This window comes from Sinocyclocheilus grahami, unplaced genomic scaffold, assembly GCF_001515645.1.
Source record: "Sinocyclocheilus grahami isolate Dianchi unplaced genomic scaffold, SAMN03320097.WGS_v1.1 scaffold74.1, whole genome shotgun sequence".
Classification (NCBI taxonomy): Eukaryota; Metazoa; Chordata; class Actinopteri; order Cypriniformes; family Cyprinidae; genus Sinocyclocheilus; species Sinocyclocheilus grahami.
The window spans coordinates 425,532-447,740 of NW_015505253.1; the positions used below are offsets into that span (position 1 = coordinate 425,532).

At 35.6% G+C, this 22,209-nt stretch overlaps 1 protein-coding gene across 4 annotated transcripts in view; it reads right to left on the minus strand.

Moving 5' to 3' along the window:
• The window catches only part of LOC107585712 (suppressor of tumorigenicity 14 protein homolog), a 39,385-nt gene that overhangs the window by 15,819 nt on the left and 1,357 nt on the right, over window positions 1–22,209 (minus strand). For 2 of the 4 annotated variants that reach the window (XM_016272845.1, XM_016272844.1), the window contains 6 exons: window positions 11,404–11,551; window positions 9,153–9,316; window positions 4,815–4,885; window positions 4,217–4,389; window positions 3,639–3,674; window positions 1,681–1,909 (listed from right to left, as the gene is read on the minus strand). In XM_016272845.1, coding sequence (XP_016128331.1) covers window positions 1,681–1,909; window positions 3,639–3,674; window positions 4,217–4,389; window positions 4,815–4,885; window positions 9,153–9,316; window positions 11,404–11,551 — 821 coding nt within the window. Of the gene's footprint in view, window positions 1–1,680; window positions 1,910–3,638; window positions 3,675–4,216; window positions 4,390–4,814; window positions 4,886–5,963; window positions 6,128–7,555; window positions 7,705–9,152; window positions 9,317–11,403; window positions 11,552–22,209 lie in introns of those variants that run through there. The other 2 variants (XM_016272847.1, XM_016272846.1) reach the window with 2 other exon arrangements.

A 22,209-nucleotide genomic window follows, 5' to 3' on the forward strand; every position in this document is an offset into this window, starting at 1 on the left:
ATTGAGGTGTTCTGTTGTTGGATGTAATAATGAACATAGCAGTCGTCATTTATTCCCGACATCTGAGCTGCTGAAGACTTAGTGGATTACGTTTGTTTATGAAGGGAATGCACTCCCGATCTACCTAAATGCGTCTATGTTCGTGCAAATCATTCGTGATCCAGCTTCACCTCCAGAAGAAGCAAGTATAAGGTTTTTTTAATGAATCTTTGCAAATCGCCTTTCCTAATAATGTGCTAATTAACAAGTTTCACGATGAATGTGGTTAAAGTAAACAGTCCCTCAGAGAGCGGCTTGGAAGAGAGGGGCGGGGTCAGCAGAGCTCATTAACATTTAAAGGAAAATGCTACAAAACGGCACGCTCTGAAAAGAGCTGTTTTTGACAGGGTAAAAAAGGTGATTTTTACACTACCATTGAGAAATTTTAACCAAACTATGTTACAGACTTTTCATTAAGACCCTAAAGAATCATATCAACTTGTGGAAAATGGGCATCCCATGACCCCTTTAACAAGCCAATCTTCAGCAAGAAGCCTTAGGCCAACTGTGAAAATAAAATTGAATTGAAATGTCTGTAATCAGCGCCGATGAGAGGGCTTCATCCTTGAAGTTTAGAAGGTAGAGATGCATTGAGGATATTACCTATAATCTGTACAGTATGTGAATATTTTTATTGAGCAAGGATGCCTTAAATGGATCAAAAGTGACATTAAAATACGGTGACCATACACGGGCCATTTTTACAGGACTCGTCCTTGCCAGGATTTCTATATTGCCTAAAATATCCAGGGTTTAGCTGTTTGCACTGTGCAGATCCATTGTTGTATGACATTCACAAGAGCTATAGAGAGCAGAGCAGATGGCTTTCGAATCGCTCTTGCAGTACTTTTGTGTCATGCAATGATCGGTGCTCAGCAACGCTTCAAGTCGAACGAATGAACAAACACGTGCGCGTATTTACATCACTTTGATCGTACTCTGTAGGTTATGTACAACACCTGCATGTTATTGGTCAAGCTACTTTAGATGTTTTAGGCAATATAAAAATCCTGGCCAGGACATGTCCCTTATAAATGGCACATATGGCCACCCTACATTAAAGACTTTTATATTGTTAAAAAATATATATTTTTCAAATAAATGCTGTTATCTTGAACTCTCTATTCATTAAAGAATCCAAAAATGTATCACATATTTTACAAAATATTAAGCAGCATAACCATTTCCAACTTTGATAAGAAGCATTTTTTTTCTTGAGCATCAAATCAGGATCATGTGACACTGACGACTGGACTAATGATGCTGAAAATTCAGCTTTACATCACAAGAATAAATTACATTTTAAAATAAATTAAAATAGAAAATGGTTATTTTAAATTACCTTTATTATTACTGTTTTTCATTGTATTTTTGATTAAATAAATGCAGACTTGGTGAGCATAAGAGATTAAAAAAAGATTGGTTGTACACAGAGATTACAGCACATGTTAATTTGAAGTCCCTAAAAGGAAACACTGCTTTATTTTGCTCAAAGTGGGGAAAGGTTTTTATGGTATTCAAGTGATGATAAAGCATTTCGGCCTTTTAACTTTATATTAATTTAAACAGCATTGTTATAGGTTACGGTAAAACCTAAATGGCACAAATGAAATATGAGGTTTGAAAGTGGCATGTACTCACTTTGTGATAGCATACGTGCTGTCAGGACTGAGCGAGTCATAGATGGCTACATAATCATTGGCACAGTCATCCTCTATGTGGAAGGTCCTGAACTTGACACTGATGGCGTAACCTTTAGGAGCGCGGATCTGCCACTGGCATCGGGAGTTAGCTGGGTATCTCCTAGGGTGTTCCGGGGATGTAAATTCTTTGCTGGTGGTGTCAGCTATGAAACTGTAAAAGCATTTCTCTGATAACAGAAACAGGAAAAGCATGAACCAAAACTGTGACTGGATTTTCTTCCCTATTGTGACGTATCAGATGGTGGATCAGCACCTAGAGACCTCTGCAGCCCTGAATGTCAGCGTCAACTAGATGAGCCCCAGAGACAAATCCCCAGCAAAGACCTCATCACCTAGACCAAGACCATGAGAACCAGACGAGTCCTCTGCACAATCTGACTTTGCTACAGCCTGGAATTAAACTACACCATGCTGGTTTCGTCTGGCCAGAGGAGAACTGGCCCCCCATTTCGGTCACCGTCTCACCGATGGAGTTTTGGCTCTTTTCCACTGTCGCCTTTGGCTTGCTTAGTTGGGACACTTAATTTCTGTTAATATTGTCAGCTTGACTGCACAGACACTATTTGTAGAGAACTGAGCTGGACGACAGTGATGACATCACTGAATTAACAATGAACTGACTTTAACTGAAGAATTGATTGTTTATTATTGTCCTCCTGCATTATCAACACACTATTTTCCTGTTAAACATTGTAAAGGTGCTTTGACACAACCTGTATTGTATAAAGCACTATATAAATAAAGGTAACTTGACGTATTAGAGCGAAATGGTTTATCGAACAAGAAAAATAATAGAGAGCAAGACTTGATTTTGTTAATCAGGAACGGATTAGATTGTAGAAAGTGGGTGCTGCAAACTAAATGGAGGCATATTTTATCAATCACCGTGTATGTCCCAAAATAACACCCAAAACTTCACCATGACCACAGAATAAAAAAATAAATGTTTTGAAATCGTTGATTTGCTGTTCATTATTGTGGTCACTTCCAAGTGCCCCCAGCCCATCATTAACTTCAAATCTCACTACAGCAGCTCTAGACAAATTGAAACGTTTTTTTATGTAAAAATTATTATATGTAAATGTACTTCTGTTTGTTTGTTTTTCTCTCTTCGCCACTGGAGAGACCATTAAATGGATTTTGAAGTTAAACTGAAATGAATTTCATTATTTTTAAATATACTATTATTGACATAACCTTAAATATTAATGCTAAAATAATATTACATTAAATATTAAGCTTGCAGGGGTTTGTGAGTTGATGAATAGCAAATTAAATCATAAAATAATAATAAACAAAATACATTTTCAAAATAAATAAATTGTATTTGTTCAACTTTTTTTGTTTACCTGCTTGTCATGTGACCAGCAACCCAGACAACCGTAAATATGCCAATGTGTTGTTCAATTATTGAAATATTAACTCTCAGAGGGTACTTATTTAATATTTTAGGTCAATGTGTTTGGCTGATAAACATTTTTTTGGAATCCCTGCTCTCAAACAAGCAAAGTCTACAAATCGAGTTATTACATTTTTTATGAAAGATTACAAGCCATACATTTAATTGACGTAAAAACAGTCTATTTTGCTTTCACGTTGACTCTAAAGCCATATGAAACCTCCTTGCACTTGCAGTTTAATGCAGATAATTTAGACATTTATCCAAAGGTGCTGTTGAAGAGCTGTAGCAATGCTCTCTGTGGTTGAAAAACAGGTTTTTGAGATCCCCGTGCTGTTGTGCACAGCAAGGTAAGTGGAAGGGAAAGCAAGCGAGAGATAGAGCGAGTGTGAGATGGAGGCGGGCAGGCATTTTCGGTGAGTGACAGGAGAGAGCATGGCAACCCAGGTGGAAAATTACAGTGCAGCGGTGACTGAAATGGGACACACTTTACTCACTGGATCTGGGGTCCCTGGCCATCCGAGGGTCTGTGGCTGCAGAGAGAGAGAAAATGATGCATGCTGTACTTTTTTCAATCCTCTTTCCTTCCATTTTCCAAAGGCCTGTCAGACATTCTGTTCCTCCTCCTCCACCCCTCAACCTTGACTCCGACGTTCACAAATACCAGTCTCTCACCTCACTACAGCAACATGAGTCTCCGTACAGAGATATCATTTTAAGCAGGGCACTGAGGCGTCACTCAGGCCCACTGCTCTCGTGTATATAATGCAGATGGGGACCGGAGAAGGACAGAGTGTTACAGTTTTTTGCAAAAACAAAGAATTACTTTGTTGCAGTGAGTTGCACAATGGGGGCAAGTCCCTGCCGTTATCTACAATGTTATTAAAAAGCATCAGTGCTCCTAAAGGAGCCATTTCATACATTTTTAATCATTGTTTTTGTAATTTACATACATGTTAGTCATTGCATTTTGTTACAAAAACAGCCATAATGTTGTTTTTCACAACCGTTTTCAATATAATCTTCCGTTATTACTGCACTGCGGCTGTGTCTTTTTAATTAGCAATTATCTTACATGAAGCAGTGATGTCGCTGGCAGTGACTGCGATGTTCCTGACTCGTTTGCCCTCCTGCCGGATGCTCCTCCGCAGAGCCTCGACCACACGCTCCTCTGTCAGCTCTGGGACGATCTCTTGGTCCGTCTCAGGAATGTCAAATTGAGACCAATGATACGCTAAGGTTCCTTCACTGCAGATGTATGATGGTGCAAAGAAGACATATTACTGAATGAAAGTACAACTATGGTGTTTTGTGTGATTTTAAGAATGATGCTATGCTCGGTCTAGATGGTTTCTGACCCAAATCAAAAAAGAGCCCATTATGCATGATACTCTGATTCGGTGTAATGGATTTTCACTGTTTTTATGGTCCCCAACCCTGAGCATGAGCAGTAGTAATAGTTGAACTGGAAATTAATAATTTGCATTCTATTAGGGTGATTTTTTAAACCCAGATTCTATTAGACTTGTAATTTATCTCTATCAGCGGAACCACTAAGTATTAAAATCAAGACATAAAGAATGATCTATTGTTTAATTTAAAAACTATTAGATTTAGAGACCATGCTATAAATTTTACTTTGTCTGAATCAGGGAGCTGTAGTTCAGCTTTACCTGAAGGCAGTGATGACAGACTTGGTATAGTATTTGGAAAGGAGAGGATCTCTGGTGAATGTATCGTTCATCTAAAAAAAGAAGCAGATTATTTTACAATTATTGTCAATTATAGGCATAAATTCACATTTAGTTGTATTGCCCTTTTCACAATATTGAAGCAGAAAATGCTTATTTCAATGATACAATTATGAAAATCAAAAATAAATGTTTTATTTTATTTATATTATTTTATTTTATAAATGAAAACTCTGACTGTCATTAATTATGTTCCAAACCCGTAAGATAGTTCATTTTTGGAACACAAACTAAGATGTTTTCGATGAAATCCGAGAGCTTTCTGACCCTGCATAGACAGCAATGCAACTACCAAGTTCAAGGTACAGAAAGGTAGTAAAGACATGGTTAAAATGGTCCATATGACATCAATGGTTCAACCGTATGTTATCTTTCTGGGCCTTGAACGTGTCAGTTGCATGGCTGTATATGCAGGGTCAGAAAGCTTTTGGTTTTCTTAATTTGTGCTCCGAAGATGAACAAAGGTCTTACGGGTTTGGAACAACATGAGGATGAGTAATTAATGACATCATTTTCATTTTTGGGTGAACTACCCCTTTAAGTAATATTAAATAAAAAAATATTAAGATGAACACCGATAGTGCCAAAACAGATTGTTTTCTTTTATTCTGATTTTACCATACAATATGACACGTGTGTTGTGACATTCACATAATCTGTAATGTCACCTAACGAGTCAATGGGGTGATGGGAAGTTGTTTGTTTGAGGCAGGCATTGCTAAGGAGTCCCATCTTGTGCTTTTGAGCATGATTGGGAAGAAATATACAGCTTTGACGAGTCTGTCAGCTAGACGCACACTACCATCTTTATCTATTATACAGGTGTCACCTACACAATCAAAAATTAAGCTTGTGATATATTGCATGCCAACAATATGTGTACATGCCATTTGTGCCATCTATGCCACTTCGGATGACACTTCATGAAATCTTTGCAGTGTATAGACACCTTGAAAGACTTTAGTAGTCATTGAAGTTCATGTATTGATTTTTTTTTTTAAATACAGATAAAACTGAATCACTTGAACCAACAGTAAAGAAAAGTCTGAGAACAAAAAAAAAAAAACTCACAATTACTTCCAAGTCCCTTGCCACTTGTTGGAATTCTGCACTGTCGGGATTCTCATATACTGGGCTGTACTCGGGTTTGAGAAGCTTAATTTGTCCACTGTAAACCAGTGTGGATGAGCTGTGTTTATGTAAGGTGGCCTCATTTTCCAATTCTTTGCTCCTGACTGAGAGAGGGAAAGATGTTATTAATTAACAACAGTAAGAACTGTACACAGTTTGGAGAATTGTATAATATCCAAGATACACATTTCTAGTAAATGTGCAGTTAATTCTCATATTGTATTTTCAGAAAGTTTTGGAATATTTGTCCTCTCCCCAAATTTGTCACTACCGAAACACAGTAATAATAATTTAATTAGAAGGGTTATATTGACCTATTAATATGCTTACATCTACACTGTAAATATATTTTTTGCCATTTTATTATATTTTTTCTCAGAGGTAAATCAATAACAATTACATTTTAACAATATTTCAAGTGTAATTTATGACATTTGTTGTATTTTGAATGCAATTTTTCTTTGTAAAAGACAAAAAGTTGATCATACTGATTTCAAAGTGAAGGATTCATTAGTTTGAATACACATTGAACTAAAAGCGGTCATAACATCTTAGCTGATAATTTAGTATACTTTATTTTTGACAAAACATCCCATGTTTCGTTAGTGACAGCACATTTTCGGTAGTGACTGTAATGCTGTTAGTGACCACATCACATACAGAATTTTAACTTGCATACTAAAACACTACTAAAACATACTAAAATACAAAAAAATTGCATAACTGTTCTAAAATGGTTTATTTCCCCCAAATATGAGGATTATGTGTTCCCTTTAGTCACTACCGAAACAATGACGACATGTTTCGGTAGTGACAATTTTAGATACTTTTGAACCTAGCTCAAAGATGCTAATCAGCACATGGTTAGCTAGCACAGTTCTGAACAGTGGTACACATATAAAAACTATAAATGTTATGAAATAACTTCCAAAAAATATGTGCTTAATTGCAGAAAAAAGGTGTGTCGTGACGTTCCTTAAAGTTACAAAGATTTTTCAGACTTCTGAACATATTTACCTCAAAATAATGGGATCTATCTACTCACACCTTGTAGCTATGAGAGAGGGGGACATAAATTTAGGGGTGTAGTTAAAATCAGTCTAGGCCAATGGACTTTTCGTTTCGGTAGTGACATGAAAAATGTCGGACGCATTTTTTTAAAAAGAATCAAAAAAGATACTTCTAAAAACAACAATGGACATCAGTTTGCACCAATTCGGTAGAATGGCGCACACACACAGTTTCCCCCTTTATTAAATTTTTTTTATTATTTTAACACTGAAGACTGGAGTAATGGCTGCTGAAATTTAAGCTTTGCCATCACAGGAATTAATTACATTTTAAAATACATTAAAATAGAAAAGTTATTATAAATTGTAATAACATTTCACAATATTACTGTTTTTAATGTACTTTGATCAGATAAATGCAGCCTTAGTGAGCTTAAGAGACCCCAAAATTTAAACAGCAGCGTAGGTGTGCAACTTTCATCCTTTAAGAGCAAGTTAGATATGATTGGTGAATCTTTGTACCAACAAAAAGCCACACAAGAAATCCAACCACTGCAGCCACTACCAACAGTGCAATGACAACCCCCACGGCAATGCTCGTCTTCCGTGCCGGTGCCATCTTCTGTTCATTCGTCAGGAAGGTGACCTGCTCATGACGCCCGTTCCCTCCCTGAAACAGAAGTGCAAGTATTCTGTGACTGTCCTTCAAAAGTACTGTAAACATTTAGTTTCTTTGACAAGCAAATGTTACAATATAGTACCTTCAGAATGAATCATGAATTCAGTTCATTTAATTTATTCATAAAATAAGCTAAAAAAATGAAATCACATTAATTCAGTGTTCTCTTTAAATCAGCTTTAAAGCTAAAAAAAGGCACTATAAAGGCAAAACACTTAAGAAATAGCAACTTTACTTGGACATTTAATGTTTTTGTTGTATCGAAAAGCACAATATTAATATTCTTTAAAATGTTTCTTTTGTGTTCTTGCTGTGTAACTTCTGCTATACAGTATGTGGCCTATCCACCATATCCACTTCCCAAACTGCACAGGAAGTGCTGACAGACATAGATAAACCAAAAACAGATATACAGCTAAGCTTCTCATATGTGTGACTACAAGTCTCAACAATACTGTATGTGAAATAAAGCTCATATAAATGTTGACATGCACCGCTGCACGTTGAATCAACACATACTGAGACTGGTTTCAGTGGCCTGTATATTGCAGCATCAAAACTGGTTAGGCCTGTTTCTGTGACCTTACACACACACACACAGAGACAGTTATTTTGACATACCAAGTCATCCAGCAGAGTATTAAATTGCTTGCATGCCTATCTTTAAAGTGCAAGTTAATTAGTAAATGTCTAAAAGTGATTGTATGAACCCCCCGAAAATCCTAGAAGGAAATCTTTGCTTGTTTGCTTGTTATGATGGAAGCTAAATATTTTATAGTTTGTAGCCCAAAGGTTAAAAATGTGGGACAAAAACTGGAACAAAAAGTTATTTAGAGTGGAATAGGCTGTTCACTGAAAGGTTCTTTGAGAAACCCAAAATTATTCTTCTATGACATCACAACACAGTATCAATTACCCATTACAATATATCCATTAATAATTCTGATACTGGATATATATTGGCCAGTATTTAATTGTGCATGCTCATTTCTCTTATTTTGACATTTTCAACAAAAGTTAATATTTCAAACATTGTTTAATGTTGTAAATGCAAACTACTTTAGTAAATCTTTAAGTGAATATCCATTTTGAATTACTGTACATTACAATGTTGTGATGCCTAATTTCACTGGCCATGTATTTATTTATTTGCAGAGCATAGGAGCTACACTGCAGAAGTTGTTTGAATGTGCGTGCAAAATAGCCACACAAAAAAAAGTCAAAATCACAATTTCAGAGGTCTGTGTTTGAGAAAGGTTCAATTTACTGCTTGATTTTGCAAGATGCGGTTAGGGTACTGCTGTGAGATATCTGGATGGGTTGCATTCTATGCAGAATCCACAAAGGAAGCAAAGGTACTAAATAACAGGACTGACAGACATCCACAGTCAGGCATTTAAGAAACCAATATGCCTCTTCTCTCAAAAAAAAAAAACTCACAATTACTTCCAAGTCCCTTGCCACTTGTTGGAATTCTGCACTGTCGGGATTCTCATATACTGGGCTGTACTCGGGTTTGAGAAGCTTAATTTGTCCACTGTAAACCAGTGTGGATGAGCTGTGTTTATGTAAGGTGGCCTCATTTTCCAATTCTTTGCTCCTGACTGAGAGAGGGAAAGATGTTATTAATTAACAACAGTAAGAACTGTACACAGTTTGGAGAATTGTATAATATCCAAGATACACATTTCTAGTAAATGTGCAGTTAATTCTCATATTGTATTTTCAGAAAGTTTTGGAATATTTGTCCTCTCCCCAAATTTGTCACTACCGAAACACAGTAATAATAATTTAATTAGAAGGGTTATATTGACCTATTAATATGCTTACATCTACACTGTAAATATATTTTTTGCCATTTTATTATATTTTTTCCCAGAGGTAAATCAATAACAATTACATTTTAACAATATTTCAAGTGTAATTTATGACATTTGTTGTATTTTGAATGCAATTTTTCTTTGTAAAAGACAAAAAGTTGATCATACTGATTTCAAAGTGAAAGATTCATTAGTTTGAATACACATTGAACTAAAAGCGGTCATAACATCTTAGCTGATAATTTAGTATACTTTATTTTTGACAAAACATCCCATGTTTCGTTAGTGACAGCACATTTTCGGTAGTGACTGTAATGCTGTTAGTGACCACATCACATACAGAATTTTAACTTGCATACTAAAACACTACTAAAACATACTAAAATACAAAAAAATTGCATAACTGTTCTAAAATGGTTTATTTCCCCCAAATATGAGGATTATGTGTTCCCTTTAGTCACTACCGAAACAATGACGACATGTTTCGGTAGTGACAATTTTAGATACTTTTGAACCTAGCTCAAAGATGCTAATCAGCACATGGTTAGCTAGCACAGTTCTGAACAGTGGTACACATATAAAAACTATAAATGTTATGAAATAACTTCCAAAAAATATGTGCTTAATTGCAGAAAAAAGGTGTGTCGTGACGTTCCTTAAAGTTACAAAGATTTTTCAGACTTCTGAACATATTTTTTATTATATTTTTTCCCAGAGGTAAATCAATAACAATTACATTTTAACAATATTTCAAGTGTAATTTATGACATTTGTTGTATTTTGAATGCAATTTTTCTTTGTAAAAGACAAAAAGTTGATCATACTGATTTCAAAGTGAAGGATTCATTAGTTTGAATACACATTGAACTAAAAGCGGTCATAACATCTTAGCTGATAATTTAGTATACTTTATTTTTGACAAAACATCCCATGTTTCGTTAGTGACAGCACATTTTCGGTAGTGACTGTAATGCTGTTAGTGACCACATCACATACAGAATTTTAACTTGCATACTAAAACACTACTAAAACATACTAAAATACAAAAAAATTGCATAACTGTTCTAAAATGGTTTATTTCCCCCAAATATGAGGATTATGTGTTCCCTTTAGTCACTACCGAAACAATGACGACATGTTTCGGTAGTGACAATTTTAGATACTTTTGAACCTAGCTCAAAGATGCTAATCAGCACATGGTTAGCTAGCACAGTTCTGAACAGTGGTACACATATAAAAACTATAAATGTTATGAAATAACTTCCAAAAAATGTGTGCTTAATTGCAGAAAAAAGGTGTTTGGTAGTGACGTTCCTTAAAGTTACAAAGATTTTTCAGACTTCTGAACATATTTACCTCAAAATAATGGGATCTATCTACTCACACCTTGTAGCTATGAGAGAGGGGGACATAAATTTAGGGGTGTAGTTAAAATCAGTCTAGGCCAATGGACTTTTCGTTTCGGTAGTGACATGAAAAATGTCGGACGCATTTTTTTTAAAAGAATCAAAAAAGATACTTCTAAAAACAACAATGGACATCAGTTTGCACCAATTCGGTAGAATGGCGCACACACACAGTTTCCCCCTTTATTAATTTTTTTTTATTATTTTAACACTGAAGACTGGAGTAATGGCTGCTGAAATTTAAGCTTTGCCATCACAGGAATTAATTACATTTTAAAATACATTAAAATAGAAAAGTTATTATAAATTGTAATAACATTTCACAATATTACTGTTTTTAATGTACTTTGATCAGATAAATGCAGCCTTAGTGAGCTTAAGAGACCCCAAAATTTAAACAGCAGCGTAGGTGTGCAACTTTCATCCTTTAAGAGCAAGTTAGATATGATTGGTGAATCTTTGTACCAACAAAAAGCCACACAAGAAATCCAACCACTGCAGCCACTACCAACAGTGCAATGACAACCCCCACGGCAATGCTCATCTTCCGTGCCGGTGCCATCTTCTGTTCATTCGTCAGGAAGGTGACCTGCTCATGACGCCCGTTCCCTCCCTGAAACAGAAGTGCAAGTATTCTGTGACTGTCCTTCAAAAGTACTGTAAACATTTAGTTTCTTTGACAAGCAAATGTTACAATATAGTACCTTCAGAATGAATCATGAATTCAGTTCATTTAATTTATTCATAAAATAAGCTAAAAAAATGAAATCACATTAATTCAGTGTTCTCTTTAAATCAGCTTTAAAGCTAAAAAAAGGCACTATAAAGGCAAAACACTTAAGAAATAGCAACTTTACTTGGACATTTAATGTTTTTGTTGTATCGAAAAGCACAATATTAATATTCTTTAAAATGTTTCTTTTGTGTTCTTGCTGTGTAACTTCTGCTATACAGTATGTGGCCTATCCACCATATCCACTTCCCAAACTGCACAGGAAGTGCTGACAGACATAGATAAACCAAAAACAGATATACAGCTAAGCTTCTCATATGTGTGACTACAAGTCTCAACAATACTGTATGTGAAATAAAGCTCATATAAATGTTGACATGCACCGCTGCACGTTGAATCAACACATACTGAGACTGGTTTCAGTGGCCTGTATATTGCAGCATCAAAACTGGTTAGGCCTGTTTCTGTGACCTTACACACACACACACAGAGACAGTTATTTTGACATACCAAGTCATCCAGCAGAGTATTAAATTGCTTGCATGCCTATCTTTAAAGTGCAAGTTAATTAGTAAATGTCTAAAAGTGATTGTATGAACCCCCCGAAAATCCTAGAAGGAAATCTTTGCTTGTTTGCTTGTTATGATGGAAGCTAAATATTTTATAGTTTGTAGCCCAAAGGTTAAAAATGTGGGACAAAAACTGGAACAAAAAGTTATTTAGAGTGGAATAGGCTGTTCACTGAAAGGTTCTTTGAGAAACCCAAAATTATTCTTCTATGACATCACAACACAGTATCAATTACCCATTACAATATATCCATTAATAATTCTGATACTGGATATATATTGGCCAGTATTTAATTGTGCATGCTCATTTCTCTTATTTTGACATTTTCAACAAAAGTTAATATTTCAAACATTGTTTAATGTTGTAAATGCAAACTACTTTAGTAAATCTTTAAGTGAATATCCATTTTGAATTACTGTACATTACAATGTTGTGATGCCTAATTTCACTGGCCATGTATTTATTTATTTGCAGAGCATAGGAGCTACACTGCAGAAGTTGTTTGAATGTGTGTGCAAACTAGCCACACAAAAAAAAGTCAAAATCACAATTTCAGAGGTCTGTGTTTGAGAAAGGTTCAATTTACTGCTTGATTTTGCAAGATGCGGTTAGGGTACTGCTGTGAGATATCTGGATGGGTTGCATTCTATGCAGAATCCACAAAGGAAGCAAAGGTACTAAATAACAGGACTGACAGACATCCACAGTCAGGCATTTAAGAAACCAATATGCCTCTTCTCTCATTTCCTTTTTTCTTCACACTGTTGACTCCACACAAAAAAAAACACTCTAATTGTCCATAAATCAGCAGTTCCCCACCGCAGTGGTATCATACTGAAGCTAAACTGGGAATGTGGAATGGTACAGTGCACGTTCTGAACTAAAAGCGCATGCACACACAATAAAGAAAGGGTTCGCAATTAAAAAGTGGTTAGAAATCAGCGTCTACACCCTGGGAGAAGAGGAATCAGAAGATCATTAGGGAGCTAGAATCACATTGGTATTAAATCAATTTGTCAGACGTGCAAACCCCCCTTTTAAGATCCTGGCCCGATTACAACAGCGAGTGCGATAACTCATCGCAATTAAAGCCATTCTTACTGTAGGCCACCTGGCACTCAAGCTGCCTAAATTGGAATTTTTTAATAGCCATCATGGCATAAGATTAAGAGAATCATCGGGGAACGTGGGTCACTTGCTGCTGTGGGCTTCTGTTATCCGTCATCCTGATCACAGCCTAACAACAGCATTACATACCGTGATTCTACCCATAACCCTCTGCAAAACACCGTCCCCCCTTTTAAGATCCTGGCCCGATTACAACAGCGAGTGCGATAACTCATCGCAATTAAAGCCATTCTTACTGTAGGCCACCTGGCACTCAAGCTGCCTAAATTGGAATTTTTTAATAGCCATCATGGCATAAGATTAAGAGAATCATCGGGGAACGTGGATCCGTCATCCTGATCACAGCCTAACAACAGCATTACATACCGTGATTCTACCCATAACCCTCTGCAAAACACCGTACTGAAGACATATCACTCTCAGTAAGGGCCATCAGCAAAACAGTAGTGTCTCTTTTTCACTTTTATCAGCCAGGGTAGACAAATCTAATTAGACGCCCTTCCACAGGTGTAATCCAAATAAAGTCGGTGAGTGTTCTTTCTCTGAACTGAGGATTGCTTAGAAAATGGAGCGATAACGCTGTAATTAAAGATTAAGGTGGATGGAGCTTTTCAATGGAACAAACTAAAGAAAACTACTTTATGTGAAAGCAAAATAAAGGCTACCCATTCTCTTCCAGTTATTTTACCTGTACAAAACAGCCCATTATGCTGTATTTGTTTTCATATTATTTTAATGTATTATCATAATCATAAAAACACTGGTTTGTAGCGCAAACAGTTTTACCTTTTACTGCACTTTGTTATTCTTCTCATTATTTACCTATAGCTGAATCAGACGTCTCGCACTTTCACTGAAAATAGCTTACTTGCACGCTGAAATATAAAGTGGATAAAGACTGATCCACTGTTCCCACACTGTTTGACCTATAAACTAGCAAGAAATAATGTCTCTAATAGATATTTCCCATGGTCTTCCAATAAAAGTTATTAAAAAGCTGAGCTTCTTTTTACTTAAGTTTTCCCCTAGGGAAAGATGAATGAGACAGAGGTAAAAGTAATACTCCTAATTATATTTCAGGATGTCTTCTATCAACTGAAATTAGATCAAAATGTCTATATCATGGGGTGACAGAAATATAAAATATATGAAAAATGGTTCCAGTGACACAAATTGCTCTAAATAAGAATTAAGTGATTAAGTGTAGAACTGAAGCAATCAATGGGGAAGATGTGAACTAATTACAGTTCAAATAAAAATATCAACAAAAATGATAGAAAACTGCTAATGCACAAACTTTTCTTTTGCAGCTGGGAAAAGATTTAATATTCAGCCTATTTAAATACAGCTAAGTAATTACTAAACAATACTATTATTTAAAACGCTATCACATCTTATCCTAAAACATCTGACACAACATTCCAAATCTACCATTTTAGGAACAATGCTTTGTTTAATAATTCATGTTTTAGTCACACATGATTCTATTTAAAGTTATTTACTTTGATCCACACAAAAAAAGAGAAGTATTTAACATTAAAAAGCAAAGCAAATATAAAGAATGTGCTTTTGAAAGAATATGAAAAAAAGTGACCAAATCATAGAATACAATCAATCACGTCAGGCTAGAGTCAGCAGTATCCTGCAGTGTGGATTTCCCACAGCAGAGGATGTTCACAGCCGTAAGGACAGATTCGCTAACCTGTCACCTCTTTTTAAGGAGTGGTGTTCTTCAACTGAGAGACGTGACCCGTGCGTTAAACTATTTCTGCTTACCACATCGAAAATAATCGATCGCATGCGTAACCAAACCTATTCCACAGGCTTGAAGAAAAAGGAAGGACCAAAACAGAAGAAACTGATATTTTTAGCATCTAAAAATGTTTTAGATACTGCTACCTGCAAATAAGGCCATGGATAAGATATAAAATTCTTCACGTTACACTTATCTCTCTCATGGCAGACACATCACAGGCTGTTGACTCAACTCATCGTTCTATTTGACTTTAATCTTGCTCTGCAACATATCGGCACTGTTTGCATTTGTTCGGTTTTATTTCTGTTCCTCTGTTTCTCTAGGAACTAAAAGTTCAGTCTTTGTACTTCTAGACTCAGCTACCTGCCAAGAACATAAAATGTTAATGGATCACTATTGTGCAGCCAAAGCGACAGCTGAAATAGTGGTCAGAACCTGCTAATCATAAGCAGGATTTGACATTTACACAGGTGAAGCCCACACATTCATGCTGGAGCAAAATCAGCATGATTAAGAAAATGTTTTCAGCTTAACTAAAGTATAGGGCGACACCAATATTAAAATACTGGCAGATACAATGAGCCAGTTTTTTGTTTTTTTATGTTATGGCTGATAACTAATAAATGGCAGAAAACAAAATAGTATAAAATTAATCTGAATAAATTACAAATTAATTTAGGCATCATAACATTATAAAGTACAATATAAAAAATGTATATTCATAGATTTTTAAAGATTACATTTAACAGTGTTATTAAATTGTTAGTGTTTTAAAGATTAACTCTGAGTGTTACATGGTGACAGGTCAAGTAAAAAACATGAGCACAGATTTTAAAAAATTGTGAATATTGACTGTTAAAAAATTAAATAAAAATAACTTAAAAATAAACAAATAATTAGGGCTGCACGATAAATCGAAATGGAATCGAGATCGCGATTCGACAGAAGCTGCGATTGTCATGCGTATTTTTCAGTGAAGCACGGTTCTGTGATCAGCAGTAAATCTCCATCCAAAGGCCAGAGGGTGCTCTTGCTCTGAAACTCCAAATATGCCTCGCAGAAGAAACCCAGGAAATGCCTATCGCTGCAGCCGAATAAACAGAAGATTCAACTGATTTCATTGATTCAACGTGACTAATAAACACACGACTACGGCAATATACGGTTTATCAGAGTTCTTATTATTATAATTTTCATTAAAATAAAGAATATTTATAATGCAATGCCTTTATCACTGCTTAAATACTATGAAATATGTTGTGTGCCTTATTCTGTGTAAGAAGCCACATCATCTCACAGAAGGATTTATTTCAAACACTCGACTGACATTATGAAGTGAGTTTGGAGTAAAAATGTTATTAAATGTGGTATTTTCACATGCTTTCAGATGGAGCAGCATTTACTACACAGAGCCGTAGTTCACTGAGAAGCTATGCAAACAGCTGTCATTATCGCGAACGATTTTTTCGATTTCAGAATCGCGCAATAAAATCGTCTGCGATTTTTTGCGTAACTTGTCAGTGAACTACGGCTCTGTGTAGTAAATGCTGCTCCATCTGAAAGCACGTGATGATGATTTCCTGCTGATTACAGAACCGGCATTACTATCAAAATGCGCATGACAATCGCATTCGATTAATCGTGCAGCCCTACAAATAATATTTGGTAAATGTATGCGTGTCAATACATAGCTGATGTGTTGCAAAAATTCAACACACTAAGACAAGCTCTTGAATGGAGACAATAATTGGAGAGAATGCAAGAAAGCAGCTTTACTCTTTTCATGCATTCTTCTGATGTGTACAGTCTGTAAAACCAAGCAGACCACATTTCTGCTGGAGTCCAGCTGTCTAGTGCTTCTGACATGGAGCTGGACTAGAGGCCAGTAATCACTGACTGGTCAGTCAGCTGGAAAAGACAGTTCAGGACACTGAGGAGCCTCCAAACAACACAGGAGCAATTAAACCTTAAAGAATGAATCCCCCTAAGACAAAACAGAATATTTAAAGATATGTTTAGGCAATTAAAAGATGGCTCCTGAGAAAGGATGGTTGAGCAAATTATTCAGTTGATTTGTTTGTCCTTCATACAGCAGATAATTGTACTGTATTAAGGGCTTTTTGAGAGGTATTATGAAACAAATAGCAGAAAACTACTAGTAAATGTCGAGCTTTTGACAACTTCTGAAAAGCGTTTCAAAAGGAAACTCATCCTAGACAGGAAAAACAAAGGTTTTTGTAAATTTGTTGGACTTAAAATATTATTCCACTACTCTGAGGAACTAATTGTGGACCAAAACTCAGGCCATGTACTGAAAATCTTTCAACAGTCACGAAGTAAATGATTCATTAAGTTGCATTGGTTTTTAATTAATAAAGCAAGCTAGCAAGAAGAGCAGGAAATGATGATCATTTATGAAACTGTTGAAAATAAACTGAAACTAACAGAAACTAAACTGGATTTTTTGAGAAAACAGCAAAATGATGTCAAGATTCCGGTGTTGTCTCTATTAGTAATACTTTAATTACAAAATGCATTTCAAATGAACAGAAAGGCCTCGATATCACCCACATCTACAAATGTGTCATCCTAATATACCAGTCATCATGTAAGTATCTGTATATACTGGATAAACTCTGAACCATTTGGACTTTCCTATGAGGCAAGCAATCATCCTTTTTGAGATATCGTACCCTAAACATGGCTTTCCAGATAAGAGGTTTTTAGGCCTGAAAATAATGAATACTTAAAGGGCTGAAAAAATATTAAAATGTTAGAATCTGCAGATTTTGTATGTCACCAACAACAAATAAGAAAGCTATACTCTTAAAACCACTGGGTTGAAACTAACCCAACTTGAGCTGTTTTGAGTTGTTGCAACCCACTGAAACCTAGCATGTAAGGTTGTTCTTTTAATTAAAGCACAATGGCTTGATTTATGCTAGTTCATTTAACAGGACTACTAGCATATTTCTACCAAATTATTTTGAAAAAAATTTGAAACAGTGTAGAAGCAGCCTTGTCTGATATGACATGGACTGACCCAGTTCACAGAAATAGTTCTGCCTTGTGATAAATATTCCAGACAGACTCTCAATTCATATGAGGCCATAAAGACAGCATGCATAGTAATTATAAAGGAATTAGAAAAAATATTTTAAATACATGCCACTCAGCTAGGGCTGTGAATCTTTGGGTACAGCGAATTGATTCGATTCACAATTCATAGGTTTTCGATTCGATTCAAGAATGATTTTTGCAAATTTAGAACGATTCACAATTAAATTCGATTGGATTCGATTAACGATTTGATCCTGCATTCTTTAAGTGCATTCACAGTATGTCTGTGCAATTAATTGCATGCGATTGTCATGCGCATCTCGTCAGTAAAGCCGGTTCCGTGATTGGTAGTAAATCGCCATCCCCTGCTTTCAGATGAAGTGACATTTAATACACAGAGCCATAGTTCACTGACAAGCTAGGCGATATCGTGTTGATAATCAAATGCGATTCATCTCCGATTATGAACGTGATATTGCCTAATTGTCAGTTAACTATGGCTCTGTGTAGTGAATGCCGCTCAATCTGAAAGCAGGTGATGGAGATTTACTACTAATCACGGGACCGGCTTTACTGACGAGATGCGCATGACAATCGCATGCGATTAATTGCACAGCCCTAATGCACAGGATTATTTAAATGCTTCCCCTAAATTCTTTAAATGCTTAGTCAGGAGGCAAATTACACAGCAGCCTTTATGGTTACAGAACCATAGGTTAGAAAAAAAACACTTTTGTCCATTGTTAGATGCTAGTTTAATGATGCATGGCATGGCATGGCATATGTAGAAATTAATGTTTGAGAAATACATTTTGCTATAAGTTTGATTGCATCATATAATAATTGCTGTTAATAGTGTTCATCGCCTGTTTGATTACGTCTTTAATTGATTTTTCCATACATTTCTGCCATATGTACATTAACTGACAGTCACCACTAATAAGCTACCACTAAATATTGTAGAAACTTAATTTGCTGTAAAGTTGCTTTGCAATGATTTGTATCGTGAAAAGCGCTATACAAATAAACTTGAATTTAATTGAATTTAATGTAAGCCAAGATTTTAAAAGTATTTACTATATATACAAATTTACAGTCTTTAGATTTACTTGGTCAACATTATTTACTGGAAATTTTCTTTTCACCATAACCTTCAAATTTAAGGTTTTGCTCTACACTGATGCATCATTTCATGAACATGAAATGTGTCCCGGCCTAAAGAAACAGACAGAAAAAATGTATTCACTGCAATTTCTCCTCTTTGTTGTAGGTCTCATTTCATTCACATTTTCATGAAATAATGCATCAGTGTAGAGCAAAACGGTTATGGTGAAAATAAAATTTCCAGTAAATAATGTTGACCAAATAAATCTGAAGACTGTACATTTGTATATATAGTAAATATCTTTATATTGCATAAACCCATATTGCATGAAATTTTGTGAACTTCAGGGATGTAACAGCATATAGACAGTTTTAAAGCTAACACAAGCCACAAAACTTCCCAAGTCACAACTTTGATTTCAACGGGTCAGTAAGTATCCAACATTTTTGCAACACAAACCCAACAAAAACAGAACGATTCTCGTACATTACAATTCCTGGAACTCTCAATAAACCAGGGAGTGAACCACATTGTAGCTTAAAGCTATTTATGCATCTAATGCTTATGCTGATATCTAGAACAGGTGTGCATTCATGTCTGAACATCACCTAAAACCACCGATTTCAGCCTGTGCAGCAAATTGGAGGAAATGCCATCCATTTTGCAATGCATTTCTATTCTTTTCATCTGTTTTTCTCAACATGAATAAGATAGTCCCATATTTAAGAGTGGCTGTGAATAGTTGAGAATGTACCAAACAATACTGTCTGCCTCAGTAGCATCAGTCCACATCACAGCAAAGAAACAAATTACATTCAACTTAAATGAATGGTATTGAAGATGTCACAAAAGGAAGAAAAAAGAATAATAATTTAATAAATAAAAAAATCTGCTGTATTAATCTAAGATGTTGAAGAGAAAGCAGACAAGACTCAAAGTTTTCAATAGAGCATCTCAAACAACTGCATTTCTAAATACTACAATACTGTTCTTCAAGGTGTGGCTCATAAATGGGCTCCTGCACTTGCAAAATACACCAAAATCCAATGATAATGGTAAAATACCACACATAGTTCATTTAAAAAAGCATTTTCTAAGAAAGCATCTCAGGAATTTTGTTCTTGCCTACAAAGTACAAAAGTATGACATGGTGTTGTATTCTTATTTTTGAAAAACTAAGGTATGCAATTATTAAATAAGATACTTTTTCCTATAAAACCTACCGTTATATAAATAAGCTTGTCTGGAGGAGCCTGAAAACAAGACAAAATACATTTGTTGTGCTCCTGGAGTTTTTAAGGATTCTGGCTATCAAGTTGAAACGGGCCTGACTCAGAGGAACAAAAGAGACTGCAAAATACCTGGAAATCTAGGTGTGTTTAGCAGGAAACAGAGCCCATCTGTACACATTACCTCCCCCTAATGCAGTGAAGGTCTTATGATCATTGCTATGGTCATTGCTCATTGCTAGTTTTGCATTCATGTAAGTAGTCTGATTCTTATAAAGAGCTCAGTGATTTACATCACAAGCTATCAAAATTTCATCTTACTTGTTTGCCATTTAAATGACAGCTGCACTAAATTTCATATTTTGCCCTTTTGGGCCTCTGTTAAAATTTGTCATCGTCAATATTCACAATTTAATGTACTACATGAACCATAAAAGACTGATGCATCAAATATGACACAAACATAACACACACATGCAAACCTGTGTGAAAGTTTCAGAAACTGTTCCGTCTGAAATTTTTTTTTTTATTTCATATGTCAGGGTTTACAGGGTCTACCTGGTTTAGGCTACCCAAGAAGCACTTGTTTGAAGGTTAATCCGGTCTTTCATTAAAACTGACACAGACAAACACTAAAATTAGCTTCTTCGCATCATATAAAACTAACATTTCACTCTATTCAATGGTAGCGTTTCTGGACACTAACCTTTCACTGACCAGAACGTCGTAGTTAGGAAATCTTCTTACGTGAATGTTTTCAATTAACAAATCTTTCTCGTTCACCTCTTGAACTGAACTAGTTCATGATTCAAGTTTCTGTACTTTTGAGGCGTAACGATGGCCTAGCTATAACCCGAGGAGAGGATCAGCAGACGATTCTCTTTTGTGAGTGTATTCAAACGAGTCACTAAGATGAATCAAAAGCCCCACCACTATAAGAACAGAGGAATAGAGTGAGACTCGAACAGGTGTCAACGTGAAAAAAAAAAAAGAAATACTGAAGAAAAAAATAAAATAACAAAGATAGATTGCGGTTTAATATTCAGATTTCTTTTGGCTATAAATACGCAGTGCGCTGTCATAGACATTAAATAATACCGAATATCATTCTCCATGATTTGTGAATTCAGGTGACGCTGTCCTTCGGGCCGAAATCAGGGTTTTTTTTTCCGTAGCGACTCTTAATTTTATAATGCCTATAGCTCCAACAGTTGGACACTTAGAGGAATGAAACCGGAGTCATCTTCACCAGCTTGATCTGTGAATTTTTTCACAGCAAAGCTCTTGTCCGTAAACCCCTTGGTAAGTCCGCTAGTAAGGAATGTGAAAGAAAGGCGTTCTTCATGTTTAACGTCTATTATCAATAAACATGCAGACTGCTGGAATAAAAAAACATTGTTTTAAGTCAAACTCAAATTGTGGAAACTTTCACAATCGCATTTTATCGCGTGGCAGTGTTTCTCTTTGCTCTGCCCCCCATTTTTTGTATAATAATGTCATATGGTGCTGTTCCAGTGAATAATGGTTTCCAATTCATTAGGTACATAAATGAGCATATACACTTGTACACTTTGTTTGACAATAAAGTTTTGGTTGTTGTACCTTTCCTTGAGTACTTGGCTTCAATATTCTGATTTGCAAAAGTTTCACAGTATAGCTTTTGTCAGTTAACCCTTTCTTGATCCCTTAA